General features: G+C 38.1%; 1 protein-coding gene across 2 annotated transcripts; it reads right to left on the bottom strand.

Moving 5' to 3' along the window:
• Positions 1-789: 789 nt before the first annotated feature.
• Positions 790-3,241, bottom strand: LOC144713179 (39S ribosomal protein). Of its 2 annotated transcripts, XM_078587688.1 has the most exons (3): positions 2,793-3,241; positions 2,636-2,667; positions 790-960 (listed from the first exon to the last, which is right to left on the bottom strand). In XM_078587688.1, the coding sequence occupies exons 1-3, from the start codon at positions 3,147-3,149 to the stop codon at positions 894-896; spliced, it is 456 nt and encodes a 151-aa protein (XP_078443814.1). In that variant the 5' UTR covers positions 3,150-3,241; the 3' UTR covers positions 790-893. The 2 variants fall into 2 exon arrangements, with proteins under 2 accessions (XP_078443814.1, XP_078443815.1); XM_078587689.1 differs by lacking the exon at positions 2,636-2,667 and having other exon boundaries at positions 2,793-3,236.
• Between the last annotated feature and the right edge of the window lie 13,930 nt (positions 3,242-17,171).

Here is a 17,171-nt window from a genome sequence, read left to right as displayed (position 1 = left end):
AATCGAGATGTTGGATCGCGAGACAAGGCTAGTTGCAATCGGATAGAACATGTTTAATCGGTGGGCCACATATTGCTGTTTGAATATATATTTATTTTGGCTGCAATTTATATTAAAACAGCAATTTTTGGTAAATTGAGTGTTTTCTAGATATGTTGAGAGTATATAATTGTTTCTGCCAAGAAAGTAAATATATACCCAAAATAAATATATAATCTCATCCATAACATTGCAAAAATACAGAGTCTTGATGAGTGGCTTTTCAAAAAGTTTTGGAAAAAAAGGCTAGGCATATTAAAACACCCTAGTTTTAAATATATATTATACCTATTGAAGGAAACTTCCTTGTCCAAGTGTAAACCAGTCCTTACACTAGTTGACCCCAATCATAAACTCGGTCCGGCAAAGGATAGTCTACTGGTAGATCAATTACAATAGAGAAGACTGGTTGGTCTACTCATCTATCTAACCCACGCCTGATCGGATTCCTAGCTTGAGGGAGAGTGAAGGAATTCAGAATCAATGATTTTTTTCTTGAAGGGCTTTTGTAATTTAACATGCTCGTCTGAAAATTAGTAAATATTGTTGTAAATGAGTTCGGTTTTTAAGATGCAAACCTGCTATGCAATCTATAAAATGGTGTCTGTCCATATCTCAATGAAGAGTTTAATCTAAAAAATCAAAGATAAGAAGCCATTATTTGAAGACTGATTGTCAAAACATTTGGTTCAAACAAATGCCAACGTCAGTGTTTTTGATTGAGTATTCAAAATGCTTAAAGTCCTAATAGACACCAACAGGTATTCATCTAAAAATGAAACTTAGTTTGAAAATCCCAAGTTGGGAAAGGCTGTTATATCAAGAGGATTTCATGCTAAATAAATCTCAGCGGATCATCCAAAATACTTCATCTTGATCTTGATCTCGCAATCACTGGCTCCTTTCTTCAGCTTTTCTTGGCTGCGGAAATGGGAAGAACAGCGGAAGAACACGACGTCATCATAATTACAGATCTTTCTTCGGGAAATCAGAGAAAAGTAAACTGATTTAACCCAAAATAAAGCAAACATATCGATTGTTTCATAAAAAGATACAGCAAGTACCAGAATTAAGCAAATCATATCACCAATGTGTTAAATTTTACGTAGACGTTTTTTTATGGAAGAAATAAATCATTAAAGGGCATTGTATTTCCTTTAATCTTCAAGACTTTGTAAATGAAATTGCCACCGCTGAGAGCAACGGACTGACGAAGTATAGAACCAAGTTCCAACATATTAATCAAGTAACTCAAAATAAGCTAAGGGAAATTCATTAGAAATTTAAATCAACCATCCTAATTAAATTTCACAGATCCTGAAAAAGCTGGACTTCAGGAAAGTGATCAGGTTGCAACTAGTTTCTGGAAATTCAGATTTCATATTTTGTATACTCAATTTTCTGACTAAAAATGTAATTTGAGCTCCACGAGAAAAACATTCATGTCTGCCTAAAAATATTTCCTCTTCAATTACATCAAGTTTCACAGAAGAAAACATCAGATTTGAGGACATTACTTAAAAGAAAAGATGAATGTCGTAAACTAAGTGAGGAGACTCCTTTCAAAATTTTCCGTAAATTATAGAATCTGGTAATGGCGTTTATGAAGATTTATTATTTACGGATGAACTTGTATGACCCTTTTAGCTTCTTTGGGACCAAATAAATTCGGCTATTTCATAAGTTTTAAATATGAGTTAATATAATTAAAATAATTATATATTTCTTCGCTGATTCCACCTATAATCGAGACCTAATAACGCATCAACATTCTGTCAAAAAATATTATAATCGAAAACATGGGCCGTGGCATTCAAGAGTAATTAGTTATTCATAAAAAAATTAAGAGGGCGTGCTCAAGAACAGTTCAAGCCTAGCAGAAATAAAACTTGGCATTTTTTATCGCAACACCTAGTTGTGATTTATCCTCTTTCTCATTAAATTACTAGCTTGTCTCCTTTCCATTCAAAGATCATGAACAAAGTCACAGATCACATTTAAACACATTTGAGAGAGGAAATATGAAGATCATTGCGTTACAAGATTAAAAGTAACAGAAAATGAGCGGAAGAAAGTGTTTTTTCTCTCTTAAATTTTACTTTCTCTATTTTCCATTCTAAGATCAAGAACAAAGTCTCCGATCACAGTTTAAAAATTTTCAAAGTGGAAATAAGGAGATCATTCAGCAGGGTTTCATTGCGCTACGAGATGAAAGAAGCAGGAAATGAACAGAAGTGTTTTTCTCTCTTGATTTTTACTTTCTCCATTTTTCATTCCAAGTTCAAGAACAAAGTCACAGATCGCAGTTTAACATATTACAAAGCGGAAAGAATGAAAAATATTCGACAGGGTTTCATTGCGCTACGAGATGAAAGTGGCAAGAAATGAACAGAAGAGAAGAGTTTTTTTCTCTCTTTGATTTTTACGTTCTCTAGTTTTCTTTCTAAGATCAAGAACAAGGTCACGAATCACATTAGAAAATCATAAAAATAACAAAAAACAAAGATCACCCACCAGAATTTCATTGCGCAACAAAAGAAAGTAGAAAAAAAATAAACAGAGGATGAATTCTCCAAAGAGATGTCTGCAATCTCACCTTAAATCCACATCAGGAGCTCGATCATTCGCCTAGAAACAGAAACACGGCGAGGCGAGGAGAAAAAGACGGCGAAATGAGAGACAAATCGGCCGCCCAGACGAAGAATGACGAATAAAAACAAGAAAAAAATTGAAAAATTGGTCAAAAATCACACCTTGGTGCCAGGAAAGGTCATGCCGAGCTCTTCCTCGGGGATGACGACAGGCCACTGCTCTCCGGCCTCGCGGAACATCTGCTCGGTGGAAAGCATCTGCCCCTTTTCGACGACGCGCTCGCGCAAGGCCTGGGCAGTGATGGAGGTCGCATCGACGACCTCTTCCACGCCATTGACGTAGGTTATGGTGATCTGAGGGGGATGATCGTCGGTGCGCCTCTTGACAAGGATCTGGCAGCCCGGATTGAGCTCCTTGTGCCTTGCCGCGTTGCACTGCGCGAGAAATTCCATACAGCACGCCGTTCGCGGATCCAGCGCGTTGAAATCGAACCTCACCCTCGACAGAAACTTCAACATCTCTCTCTCTACCTTCGGGCGAGAGCAAGCAGGTCGGCTATGGCGGTGAAGAAGAAGAAGAAGAGGAAGAAGAGGAAGAAGAGGAAGAAGAAGAAGAGGGATTTGCGAACAGGACCCTACATAGTTTAATTATTTAAAATGTGGCGCAGATGTTTTTTTAATATTGATGAGAACTATTTGTTTGCTTTTGTGTCCCTTCTATTCTGTTGCCTTGGACGCGTGGGGTATTATAGTTATAGTTCCGGATCCCCCCCCCCCCGTGGATGGACGGGACCGGACGAATTTTGTTACGTCCTACGTCCAGATTCAGTGCAGGGACAAAGGACGGGACGAATTATTGTTCGACAGCAAGAAACCCGTCCTGTCCCGTCTTCCCTGGACAAGTTTTCGTCCTGTCCCTCGCCCTGAACAAAAAAAAACCGTTTAATTTTTAATATATTAATATAGATTTTTGGGATAATAGCGCGGTATATCCCAAATTTTCAAAAAAGTCTGAGAGATATCCTAAACTTTTTTTTTCGCACCGTATATCCCCAACTCTTGAAATTGAAAAGAGGCTATCCAGGTGATGACGTGGATCTCCACGTTGCCTGCCAGGTGGAATCCTGGCCAGATGGAATCCACCTGGCTGCCACGTGGATATCCACGTCATCACCAGGATAGCCTAAGAGATTAATTAAAGGGAAGGGGGAGAGAGAGATAGACCTCCTAGAGAGAGAGAAGAGAAGGAGATAGAGAGAAGGAGAGAAAAGGGCGCTTCTTCGACCTCCTCTCCGACGCAGAAGCAGGCGCAGGAAGAAGGCGCCAGATGATTCCGACCGCCTAACGCTGCTTGAGGGAGCTCGTCGTCTTCCTATACTCCCCCATGGAACCTTCCCCGTCAAGGTACCGTATGATTTTTTTGGTTATCATTCGAAATTTTTTTGGTTTTTTTTTGTTTCGATTCCTCTCTGTTTTTTTTTCGATTCCTCTCAGTTTTTTTATTCCGATTCCTCTCAGTTTTTATATTTCGATTCCTCTCTATCGAAATTTTATTTTTCTTTCTGGTTTCTCTGTTCTACGGGCGTTCATTCTCTGTTCTGTTTTACGCAAAAAACAAGCCTGGGTTTCCCCATGTTTGTGGTGATATCATCCGTCCTCCAGCTCTAGACGCATCATTTGCGCCGGTCGGAGTGGAGTGAAGACGCGAGGAGGCGACGCAGCCAATCTATCAGACGACGGAGATGGCAGGGCGATCTCTCTGCGATTTTGGTAATTGTTCACGTCGACGGGCCCTTTGCCAAAATTCCCGACGATCTGAATTGCCGCTGCTGTCGCCTCCCCTGGAAACAGGATGATCGACCTCTATCGGTGATTTACGCTTCATGGGAGAGGAGGACACCTCAGAAATCGCGATTCTCTTCCGCTTTCCCCTGCCATCAATCGACGCCTTATTCATAAGAACTTGACGGCCTAAAGGATACACGTGCTGACTTTCTTCAACCTTCTTGCTCTTGCGTGTTTTTTGTTGGTTGAGAATGGCAGGCCCCAGGTCACCACGTAGCTGTAATTTTGACTATCATTATGCACTAGACCGAGTCTTGACTCTGCTATCTTATTCTTTGGGAACACATTGTGTACCAGTTAAATCAAAGCATGAGTTTGATTATTTCTTGACTCGTATGGCTTCCATTTCACCTCATTTTGGTATAAAAAGTTTCTGTATCTTTCTTTTCAATGCCTGGCACCAGCAGGAGTATAATATACTTATATATATACTCAACAGTGATTAGGTCGATGACCTTGTGAGTTTTGGTGAATTTTTTGGAAGCTAGTAGATGAGTCTTGTCTTTGAAATTGATCATTGCATGCAACTTTGGGGTTATGATCATAATGGTCAATGAGCTTGCCAGCGATTATATGATACGCAATGTGTCCTATGGTGATTTTGGACATTACCTCAGGGTGTTAGAGAATAGTCACTTTATCGAACATTCTATCTGGCATGTTGTATTAATAGTTAGTAATGTTTATGTTACTAATCAGATAAATCATCCAAGGCCAGGCGACGAGAGTGTTAACAAGGACAACCTTCAACCTGCTTGACTTATGAGGATTAAAGTGAACCTATACAATTGAACGCCCAGATGAATAGTATGGTAGTAATTAGGAGCAACTTGAGGTGAATTTTGGAAAAGGGTAAACGCATGTATTTAAAATCACGCCATTGAAGAAATATGGAGTGAAAAAGCACTGCATATTCCTCCTTAATCCCCCCTCCCATTCTATTGAATGAAACAATGGCTTTATTGATGAAAATTATCCATCTGATTTCTCAACCCAGAGAATAGGTGAGTTTTGATGAATTTTTTGGAAGCTAGTAGATGAGTCTGTCTTTGAAATTGATCATTGCATGCAACTTTGCAAGTATGATCATAATGGTCAACTAGCTTGACAACGATTATATGAATTTCTTTGAATATCGTTCAAATTTCTGAATATCGTTCAAATTTCCCTCACAATGCTTCCCCTAAGAATTTCCTTTCATGAGCTCTGTTCGAAATTCCTCATTTTTTTGAGAGTCTGCTGACCTGTGAAAGTGCTCAGCTCGTGTGTTCTTTAATTTTCTGTTTAATTAAATCCTATTAACTTTTCTCATGGGAAGAATTTCGTTTATCCTTGTATTTGTAATTAAATAATTGTTTTTCTTAATTGTCAGCAATCCAGTATCCTGAAATCGAAGGAGCTCAGAGAGGGATGCAAGAAGGCCGGTGCATCGGGTGTAAGGGCAGGTACGTCTCTATAATTCGATGAGTTAATTTTTCTAGAGTTGGAGGATACTTTTGGATCTGGTGAAATTTTGAATCGGAGATCCTTTTATCAGTGTTCCATGATTGGATTTCTTCTCGTTTACTTCTCCCAATTCTCTGGTCTGCTCCCTCCAACCTCGACAATGATGAGAGGATCCCTTGTAAGAAAGGCGTCGAGTAATTCAAAATTTCAGGATGAAAATACTCTAAATCGAGGGAAGATCTGAAAGGCTATGCTGCTGTTTCGCTGATTCGATCTTCTTGTGTATCGTCATGTCAAATAATAGATGTCCTTTTTGATAACTATGGAGTCAAATCGTAATGACAATCTCTGATTTTTCCAAAGCGGTATGGATTCTTGAAATGTCATACCTTGTATATACCTTCCTCCACGATCCAAAAAACAAGCTTGGGTTTCCCCATGTTTGTGGTGATGTTATACTTTTCATTAAATTGATCTGGCTTTTCAACATAGGAATCATGGGAATCGCTGCCTCCCTGTTATCCTTTCGCTTGCTTTTTCAGAAACCTCTGTAGACTGATTGCGAAGTGTTTATTTTATTTCTTTAAGATAGGCGCTGTTACCTCTGAATATCGTTCAAATTTCCCTCACAATGCTTCCCCTAAGAATTTCCTTTCATGAGCTCTGTTCGAAATTCCTCATTTTTTTGAGAGTCTGCTGACCTGTGAAAGTGCTCAGCTCGTGTGTTCTTTAATTTTCTGTTTAATTAAATCCTATTAACTTTTCTCATGGGAAGAATTTCGTTTATCCTTGTATTTGTAATTAAATAATTGTTTTTCTTAATTGTCAGCAATCCAGTATCCTGAAATCGAAGGAGCTCAGAGAGGGATGCAAGAAGGCCGGTGCATCGGGTGTAAGGGCAGGTACGTCTCTATAATTCGATGAGTTAATTTTTCTAGAGTTGGAGGATACTTTTGGATCTGGTGAAATTTTGAATCGGAGATCCTTTTATCAGTGTTCCATGATTGGATTTCTTCTCGTTTACTTCTCCCAATTCTCTGGTCTGCTCCCTCCAACCTCGACAATGATGAGAGGATCCCTTGTAAGAAAGGCGTCGAGTAATTCAAAATTTCAGGATGAAAATACTCTAAATCGAGGGAAGATCTGAAAGGCTATGCTGCTGTTTCGCTGATTCGATCTTCTTGTGTATCGTCATGTCAAATAATAGATGTCCTTTTTGATAACTATGGAGTCAAATCGTAATGACAATCTCTGATTTTTCCAAAGCGGTATGGATTCTTGAAATGTCATACCTTGTATATACCTTCCTCCACGATCCAAAAAACAAGCTTGGGTTTCCCCATGTTTGTGGTGATGTTATACTTTTCATTAAATTGATCTGGCTTTTCAACATAGGAATCATGGGAATCGCTGCCTCCCTGTTATCCTTTCGCTTGCTTTTTCAGAAACCTCTGTAGACTGATTGCGAAGTGTTTATTTTATTTCTTTAAGATAGGCGCTGTTACCTCTGAATATCGTTCAAATTTCCCTCACAATGCTTCCCCTAAGAATTTCCTTTCATGAGCTCTGTTCGAAATTCCTCATTTTTTTGAGAGTCTGCTGACCTGTGAAAGTGCTCAGCTCGTGTGTTCTTTAATTTTCTGTTTAATTAAATCCTATTAACTTTTCTCATGGGAAGAATTTCGTTTATCCTTGTATTTGTAATTAAATAATTGTTTTTCTTAATTGTCAGCAATCCAGTATCCTGAAATCGAAGGAGCTCAGAGAGGGATGCAAGAAGGCCGGTGCATCGGGTGTAAGGGCAGGTACGTCTCTATAATTCGATGAGTTAATTTTTCTAGAGTTGGAGGATACTTTTGGATCTGGTGAAATTTTGAATCGGAGATCCTTTTATCAGTGTTCCATGATTGGATTTCTTCTCGTTTACTTCTCCCAATTCTCTGGTCTGCTCCCTCCAACCTCGACAATGATGAGAGGATCCCTTGTAAGAAAGGCGTCGAGTAATTCAAAATTTCAGGATGAAAATACTCTAAATCGAGGGAAGATCTGAAAGGCTATGCTGCTGTTTCGCTGATTCGATCTTCTTGTGTATCGTCATGTCAAATAATAGATGTCCTTTTTGATAACTATGGAGTCAAATCGTAATGACAATCTCTGATTTTTCCAAAGCGGTATGGATTCTTGAAATGTCATACCTTGTATATACCTTCCTCCACGATCCAAAAAACAAGCTTGGGTTTCCCCATGTTTGTGGTGATGTTATACTTTTCATTAAATTGATCTGGCTTTTCAACATAGGAATCATGGGAATCGCTGCCTCCCTGTTATCCTTTCGCTTGCTTTTTCAGAAACCTCTGTAGACTGATTGCGAAGTGTTTATTTTATTTCTTTAAGATAGGCGCTGTTACCTCTGAATATCGTTCAAATTTCCCTCACAATGCTTCCCCTAAGAATTTCCTTTCATGAGCTCTGTTCGAAATTCCTCATTTTTTTGAGAGTCTGCTGACTGTGAAAGTGCTCAGCTCGTGTGTTCTTTAATTTTCTGTTTAATTAAATCCTATTAACTTTTCTCATGGGAAGAATTTACGTTTATCCTTGTATTTGTAATTAAATAATTGTTTTTCTTAATTGTCAGCAATCCAGTATCCTGAAATCGAAGGAGCTCAGAGAGGATGCAAGAAGGCCGTGCATCGGGTGTAAGGGCAGGTACGTCTCTATAATTCGATGAGTTAATTTTTTCTAGAGTTGGAGGATACTTTTGGATCTGGTGAAATTTTGAATCGGAGATCCTTTTATCAGTGTTCCATGATTGGATTTCTTCTCGTTTACTTCTCCCAATTCTCTGGTCTGCTCCTCCAACCTCGACAATGATGAGAGGATCCTTGTAAGAAAGGCGTCGAGTAATTCAAAATTTCAGGCTGAAAATACTCTAAGTCGAGGGAAGATCTGAAAGGCTATGCTGCTGTTTCGCTGATTCGATCTTCTTGTGTATCGTCATGTCAAATAATAGATGTCCTTTTTGATAACTATGGAGTCAAATCGTAATGACAATCTCTGATTTTTCCAAAGCGGTATGGATTCTTGAAATGTCATACCTTGTATATACCTTCCTCCACGATCCAAAAAACAAGCTTGGGTTTCCCCATGTTTGTGGTGATGTTATACTTTTCATTAAATTGATCTGGCTTTTCAACATAGGAATCATGGGAATCGCTGCCTCCCTGTTATCCTTTCGCTTGCTTTTTTCAGAAACCTCTGTAGACTGATTGCGAAGTGTTTATTTTATTTCTTTAAGATAGGCGCTGTTACCTCTGAATATCGTTCAAATTTCCCTCACAATGCTTCCCCTAAGAATTTCCTTTCATGAGCTCTGTTCGAAATTCCTCATTTTTTTGAGAGTCTGCTGACCTGTGAAAGTGCTCAGCTCGTGTGTTCTTTAATTTTCTGTTTAATTAAATCCTATTAACTTTTCTCATGGGAAGAATTTCGTTTATCCTTGTATTTGTAATTAAATAATTGTTTTTCTTAATTGTCAGCAATCCAGTATCCTGAAATCGAAGGAGCTCAGAGAGGGATGCAAGAAGGCCGGTGCATCGGGTGTAAGGGCAGGTACGTCTCTATAATTCGATGAGTTAATTTTTCTAGAGTTGGAGGATACTTTTGGATCTGGTGAAATTTTGAATCGGAGATCCTTTTATCAGTGTTCCATGATTGGATTTCTTCTCGTTTACTTCTCCCAATTCTCTGGTCTGCTCCCTCCAACCTCGACAATGATGAGAGGATCCCTTGTAAGAAAGGCGTCGAGTAATTCAAAATTTCAGGATGAAAATACTCTAAATCGAGGGAAGATCTGAAAGGCTATGCTGCTGTTTCGCTGATTCGATCTTCTTGTGTATCGTCATGTCAAATAATAGATGTCCTTTTTGATAACTATGGAGTCAAATCGTAATGACAATCTCTGATTTTTCCAAAGCGGTATGGATTCTTGAAATGTCATACCTTGTATATACCTTCCTCCACGATCCAAAAAACAAGCTTGGGTTTCCCCATGTTTGTGGTGATGTTATACTTTTCATTAAATTGATCTGGCTTTTCAACATAGGAATCATGGGAATCGCTGCCTCCCTGTTATCCTTTCGCTTGCTTTTTCAGAAACCTCTGTAGACTGATTGCGAAGTGTTTATTTTATTTCTTTAAGATAGGCGCTGTTACCTCTGAATATCGTTCAAATTTCCTCACAATGCTTCCCTAAGAATTTCCTTTCATGAGCTCTGTTCAAATTCCTCATTTTTGAGAGTCTGCTGACCTGTGAAAGTGCTCAGCTCGTGTGTTCTTTAATTTTCTGTTTAATTAAATCCTATTAACTTTTCTCATGGGAAGAATTTCGTTTATCCTTGTATTTGTAATTAAATAATTGTTTTTCTTAATTGTCAGCAATCCAGTATCCTGAAATCGAAGGAGCTCGTAGAGGGATGCAAGAAGGCCGTGCATCGGGTGTAAGGGCAGGTACGTCTCTATAATTCGATGAGTTAATTTTCTAGAGTTGGAGGATACTTTTGGATCTGGTGAAATTTTGAATCGGAGATCCTTTTATCAGTGTTCCATGATTGGATTTCTTCTCGTTTACTTCTCCCAATTCTCTGGTCTGCTCCCTCCAACCTCGACAATGATGAGAGGATCCCTTGTAAGAAAGGCGTCGAGTAATTCAAAATTTCAGGATGAAAATACTCTAAATCGAGGGAAGATCTGAAAGGCTATGCTGCTGTTTCGCTGATTCGATCTTCTTGTGTATCGTCATGTCAAATAATAGATGTCCTTTTTGATAACTATGGAGTCAAATCGTAATGACAATCTCTGATTTTTCCAAAGCGGTATGGATTCTTGAAATGTCATACCTTGTATATACCTTCCTCCACGATCCAAAAAACAAGCTTGGGTTTCCCCATGTTTGTGGTGATGTTATACTTTTCATTAAATTGATCTGGCTTTTCAACATAGGAATCATGGGAATCGCTGCCTCCCTGTTATCCTTTCGCTTGCTTTTTCAGAAACCTCTGTAGACTGATTGCGAAGTGTTTATTTTATTTCTTTAAGATAGGCGCTGTTACCTCTGAATATCGTTCAAATTTCCCTCACAATGCTTCCCCTAAGAATTTCCTTTCATGAGCTCTGTTCAAAATTCCTCATTTTTTGGAATTTTTTCATTTAATTCGCCATTCCTCTTGTTCTTAAAAGTTGATTCAACCCTACTTTCAATTTCAAATGACTTTTGTTAGCTGAGTTTAGGATCTCTGTTTCTACTCTGTGTTTAACCACCGAAAGTTTTCTGCTTGGATATTCTGTATCCTATCAGAATGGTCCATTCATCTCCAACTCCATGCCCCATGTCATACTCCGTTTGATTCATTGTCCCAAGAAAAATTTGTCATTTTTCATTGTGTCTGTCGCTGTAGGCTGCTAAGAGGACGATGACTATGTCAAATTTATTATTTGTACTTGTATATATAACTTTTGGATGCTTCTGGAAAATTATTACACCTTACTATTGTCCATTTGTTTCTTAAAAGGACTGTTTATGATAGTGATGCTGATTCTGAATATAATCCATGTGGAGAATATGAAGAATGTGACATGTATTCAAGTGATCTCAATGGATACTCAAGTGAAGAATGGAATGATGGATTTACTAACGGCCAGAGAAATAGAAAAGAACAAGTTCAGCAAGAATTATCTGTATATGGATATCATGGTGAGTATGCTGATTGGATGAGGACAACTCAAGTCTCAATGATACTGATGATGAGGGAAAATAGAAGGAACGTAGACAAGGGCGTAACGTATGATCACAGATGCCCCATTGAGAATATTAAATTTCAAGTAGGCGTGAAATACTAATCGCCTTCTCAATTTAGGACAACTGTGAAGAACCATGCTATATGGAATGAGTTCAACATTAGATTTTTGAAGTCTGGTGAGCAAAAAGTTGAAGTGATTTGTAACAAAGATTGCCCGTGGAGGATATATGCTAGTTGGGATAGTAGGAAGGAGCACTTTGTTGTCAAGACACTAAATGATATTCATACGTCGGTAGGGATCCGAGGAATAGACAAGCCAATTACCATTGGATTGCAAACCACTTCTTAGAGAAGTTTCAAATGAATATGAATTGGAAGGTGGTAGATATAATCAGAAATAAGCGAACAGTTTGGAATCACAGTTTCGAAGCATACTTGTTATAGAGCTAGATCTACGGCACGCAAGAAGCTTCAAGGTTCTTTGATTGACCATTATCACTTGCTTCCTTCTTATATTGCTGAGTTAAATAAGGTTTATAGTGGTAGTACTTTCACTTGGTGCTTGAGAGAGACTCTTGATTAGATTGGTTTCTTGTTTATTCTAATTCTTGGTTTAGCAATGAGAGGCTTGAAGGGTGAAGTAATTCTTTGGATGTTTGAGGAGATCTGAAAGGAGTCTTTGTTTGATTGCTGTGAGCATTCAAATAATAGATGTCCTTTTTGATAACTATGGAGTCAAATCGTAATGACAATCTCTGATTTTTCCAAAGCGGTATGGATTCTTGAAATGTCATACCTTGTATATACCTTCCTCCACGATCCAAAAAACAAGCTTGGGTTTCCCCATGTTTGTGGTGATGTTATACTTTTCATTAAATTGATCTGGCTTTTCAACATAGGAATCATGGGAATCGCTGCCCTCGTTATCCTTTAGCTTTTTCAGAAACCTCCTCTGTGAGACTGATTACAAGTGTTTATTTTATTTCTTTAAGATAGGCGCTGTTACCTCTGAATATCGTTCAAATTTCCCTCACAATGCTTCCCCTAAGAATTTCCTTTCATGAGCTCTGTTCAAAATTCCTCATTTTTTGGAATTTTTTCATTTAATTCGCCATTCCTCTTGTTCTTAAAAGTTGATTCAACCCTACTTTCAATTTCAAATGACTTTTGTTAGCTGAGTTTAGGATCTCTGTTTCTACTCTGTGTTTAACCACCGAAAGTTTTCTGCTTGGATATTCTGTATCCTATCAGAATGGTCCATTCATCTCCAACTCCATGCCCCATGTCATACTCCGTTTGATTCATTGTCCCAAGAAAAATTTGTCATTTTTCATTGTGTCTGTCGCTGTAGGCTGCTAAGAGGACGATGACTATGTCAAATTTATTATTTGTACTTGTATATATAACTTTTGGATGCTTCTGGAAAATTATTACACCTTACTATTGTCCATTTGTTTCTTAAAAGGACTGTTTATGATAGTGATGCTGATTCTGAATATAATCCATGTGGAGAATATGAAGAATGTGACATGTATTCAAGTGATCTCAATGGATACTCAAGTGAAGAATGGAATGATGGATTTACTAACGGCCAGAGAAATAGAAAAGAACAAGTTCAGCAAGAATTATCTGTATATGGATATCATGGTGAGTATGCTGATTCGGATGAGGACAACTGAAGTCTCAATGATACTGATGATGAGGGGGAAAATAGAAGGAACGTAGACAAGGGCGTAACGTATGATCACAGATGCCCCATTGAGAATATTAAATTTCAAGTAGGCGTGAAATACTAATCGCCTTCTCAATTTAGGACAACTGTGAAGAACCATGCTATATGGAATGAGTTCAACATTAGATTTTTGAAGTCTGGTGAGCAAAAAGTTGAAGTGATTTGTAACAAAGATTGCCCGTGGAGGATATATGCTAGTTGGGATAGTAGGAAGGAGCACTTTGTTGTCAAGACACTAAATGATATTCATACGTGCAGTAGGGATCCGAGGAATAGACAAGCCAATTACCATTGGATTGCAAACCACTTCTTAGAGAAGTTTCAAATGAATATGAATTGGAAGGTGGTAGATATAATGCGAGAAATAAACGAACAGTTTGGAATCACAGTTTCGAAGCATACTTGTTATAGAGCTAGATCTACGGCACGCAAGAAGCTTCAAGGTTCTTTGATTGACCATTATCACTTGCTTCCTTCTTATATTGCTGAGTTAAATAAGGTTTATAGTGGTAGTACTTTCGACTTGGTGCTTGAGAGAGAGACTCCTGATTCTTTGGTTAGGTTTAAGAGACTCTATATATGCTTCGATTCACTAGCAAGAGGTTTTCTTGAAGGTTGTAGAAGAGTCATTGGTTTGGATGGATGTTTTTTGAAGACCGAAATGAGAGGTCAATTGTTGTGTGCTGTGGGCAAGGATGGGAATAATAAAATGTACCCTATTGCCTGGGCAGTGGTTGAAGGGGAGAATCAAGATTCTTGGACTTGGTTTATTCAACTGCTAATGAGAGATTTAGGAATTTACGACGGTAATGGTTGGACAATTATGAGCGATCAACAGAAGGTATTTACATAACTCGTGCATAATATTATAATATTATAATTCTTTGAAGTCTCATTGCGTAATGTAGAACTAATATCTTGATGGTCTCTTGCATTGTGTAGGGGCTCGAAAATGCAGTGGCATATCTGTTACCACATACGGAGCATAGGAATTGCGCTAGACATATTTATGCAAATTGGAAGAAGAAGGGACATTCAACTGGGACATTGAAGATGTTATTTTGGAACGCTGTGAAGTGCACGACTCATCAAGTTTTCCATAGGATCATGCAACAGATGACCACATTGAAACCACAGGCCGCGCATGACTTTGGTAATATAGGCGTAAAGAAGTTTTGCAGGGCTTACATCAGTGAGACGCCAAAATGTGAGGTGATTGATAATAATGTTTGTGAGTGCTTCAATAGTTATATCTTACAGTATAGGTCAAAACCTATCATAGACATGCTTGAAGATATTAGAAGTACTATCATGCAGAGGATAGTTATGAAAAGGGAGTTAGTTTCTGATATAACTGATCAATTATGCCCTCGGATAAGAGAGTTGCTGGAAGGTAACAAATTGAAGTCTCGGACATGTACCCTTAGACATGCAGGAGAGTATCTATTCGAAGTTACGTTCTTGGGAAATAGATTTGTGGTTGATTTACGTACAAGATCCTGTAGTTGTAGTTATTGGAATATAAGGGGTATTCCATGCTCCCATGCTATTACTTGCATTCACTGGATGAAGCAGAACCCTATCAGCTTTGTCACTGACTGGTTGAAGAAAGATGTCTACAAGCTAGCATATCAAAATGGTATCCGACCATTAAATGGAAGGAACTTATGGACCGAAGTTGAAGGGAACTATGTATTCCCTCCTCTCGTGAAGAAACAACCTGGAAGGCCCAAGAAAAAGAGAAGAATCGACTCTAGTGAGAAAGAACTTAATGGTCAACGATTATCCAAGAAAGGCGTGCAGATGAGGTGCTCTCTTTGCCACCAAGTTGGCCATAATCGGAAGACATGCATGGCCCTAATCGGAAGACATGCACCAAGTTGAAGGGATACATTGTTGGAGGGCTACGCTGGTATTTATTACTTTTTCTTTAAATTTTTCAAATTTCGCATCTCTTTGTTGATCTCTGGAATTTCATCTTTCTCTGTTTCCTTTTTCAGGCCTCAGTGAGAGAGAGAGAGAGAGAGATATCAAAGAAATTTCAGCCTTTGAAATTTTTTGTGAAAGAGATGTAATGAATGTTATGGAAGAATCTAAAGACGAGGAAGAATCTACAGAACAAAAGGTCTTTTTCTTGGCGCGTAATTCCCTTCTTTTGCTTCCTTATTAGGCAATTTTTGTTTTTTTTTTGGAGCCTGGGAAGATGCCCACTTGTCTTTGTTTCTATCTCTCTAATTCCTTATCTTTGTTTCTATCTGTGGTTTATTCATAGACTATAGAATAAGGAAAGTATGTTCTTTAGTCCATCTGATTTTGAGTTAGTGGAGTTAAGTGGAGTTCGTAGAAATCAAAGATTCATTGGGAATTCAATGAAGTATAGAAAGATTCATTGGGAAGTTCAAATATTAATATCAGTTGTTTGATCCATGTTGGATTTCTATGGTTAAAACAGGTTTCATGGACTTAACGTGATCCAGAGAGGACACACAAAGCCTAGGGCTGAAATGTCAATCACTTTGATTAGGAAATGTGGCCTAAGTTTTGCATTGGATAATTCGGCAATCAAGAGTTTATTTGAAATTTTTCAAGAGGTTGTTTAACTGGTGCTTTTTGTCCAATAATATATTAAAAGATATCAAACTTGACCAAGAAAATCCAGTTTAGTTTGCACTATGCTTTCGATATTCTTAATCCAGAGAAATATCTTTTTTTTCCCATTTTCCTGAATTAATAGTTTATTGCTTTTTTGTTTTTTGTTGACAGGTGACATCCTTTGATATAATTTGAATTGTCTTATTCTGCATACTTGGGAGATTTGAAATTTGAGTTTATCCTTTTGGAGCCGGTGGAGTATGTTTCTGGTGGAGCCGGTGGATTTCAGAGAAGTCACACATAAATTTTCTTCGTTGCTGTTCTAATTGTGTTCTATATTACAGAAACAAGTGAAAAAATGAAGGAAAAGTTCAAAGGAAAATGCTACAGTTTTAAACCTTCCCATCTTCTCTCTCCTCTTTTCTACTGTGTTTCTTGCCCTAATGTAATAGTTCTACGAATTTAGAAGGGTTTGTCTGTCCAAAACCTGCCATACGGGTGAAAATAAGCAATTGGTAGGAAAGTAGTAAACTATTCCATTTACACAAGGGTGCTTTATATATTTCAAAAGTTTCTCTCTCTCTCTCTCAGAAGAACAAGGTCGTTTTCATACATCTATCTCTAAAGATAGAGATTTAGATGGTCTGCAGTGATGGGATCATACACCGTTGGATCACAGGGCCATGGAATTGAGCTATTCTTGACCGTTGGTTCCAGCATGTTCAATGGCCTCCATCCCTTTTCACCTCGGCATCCATGGGGTTGAGCTTGAATGAGTTGTTTCCACTTTGGATGCAGTCAGTCATCTGTCTTACTTTCACTCCTCTGATCATCTGTTCCACAAGAAATTTCTTGTAAATTATGGGAACAAATAAGATTTCAAGCTACTTATAAAATGACCAGAACGAAATTGTGATCAGGAAGTAAAATGTCTATGAGGAAGGTTATGTTCTTAAGAAACCATCTCTTTCTTTGTAAAGTTTCATTTTTAGAACTATGAGAGAGTAAAACGAAGAAGTTTGTTTTTGAAAGATAAGAGCAAAATAAAGAAGTAGAGCGATAAGAAGAAATAAACAACTTGGAAACTTTCTAAAAGTTTTTCATTGCATTGATTTAGAAGTATACCTATTC

This window comes from Wolffia australiana, chromosome 15, assembly GCF_029677425.1.
Source record: "Wolffia australiana isolate 7733 chromosome 15, ASM2967742v1".
Classification (NCBI taxonomy): Eukaryota; Viridiplantae; Streptophyta; class Magnoliopsida; order Alismatales; family Araceae; genus Wolffia; species Wolffia australiana.
The sequence above is the reverse complement of the archived record's forward strand: the minus strand, read 5'-3'. Positions and strand labels throughout refer to the sequence as shown.

Bases quoted from the DNA above. Each gene is read 5' to 3' on its own strand.
- LOC144713179 (XM_078587688.1), bottom strand. From the start codon at position 3,149: ATGTTGAAGTTTCTGTCGAGGGTGAGGTTCGATTTCAACGCGCTGGAT. The intron at 2,668-2,792 runs GTGTGATTTTTG...TTCTGTTTCTAG, and splicing joins TGACCTTTCCTGGCACCAAG to GCGAATGATCGAGCTCCTGA. The intron at 961-2,635 runs GTGAGATTGCAG...CCATTTCCGCAG, and splicing joins GCTCCTGATGTGGATTTAAG to CCAAGAAAAGCTGAAGAAAG.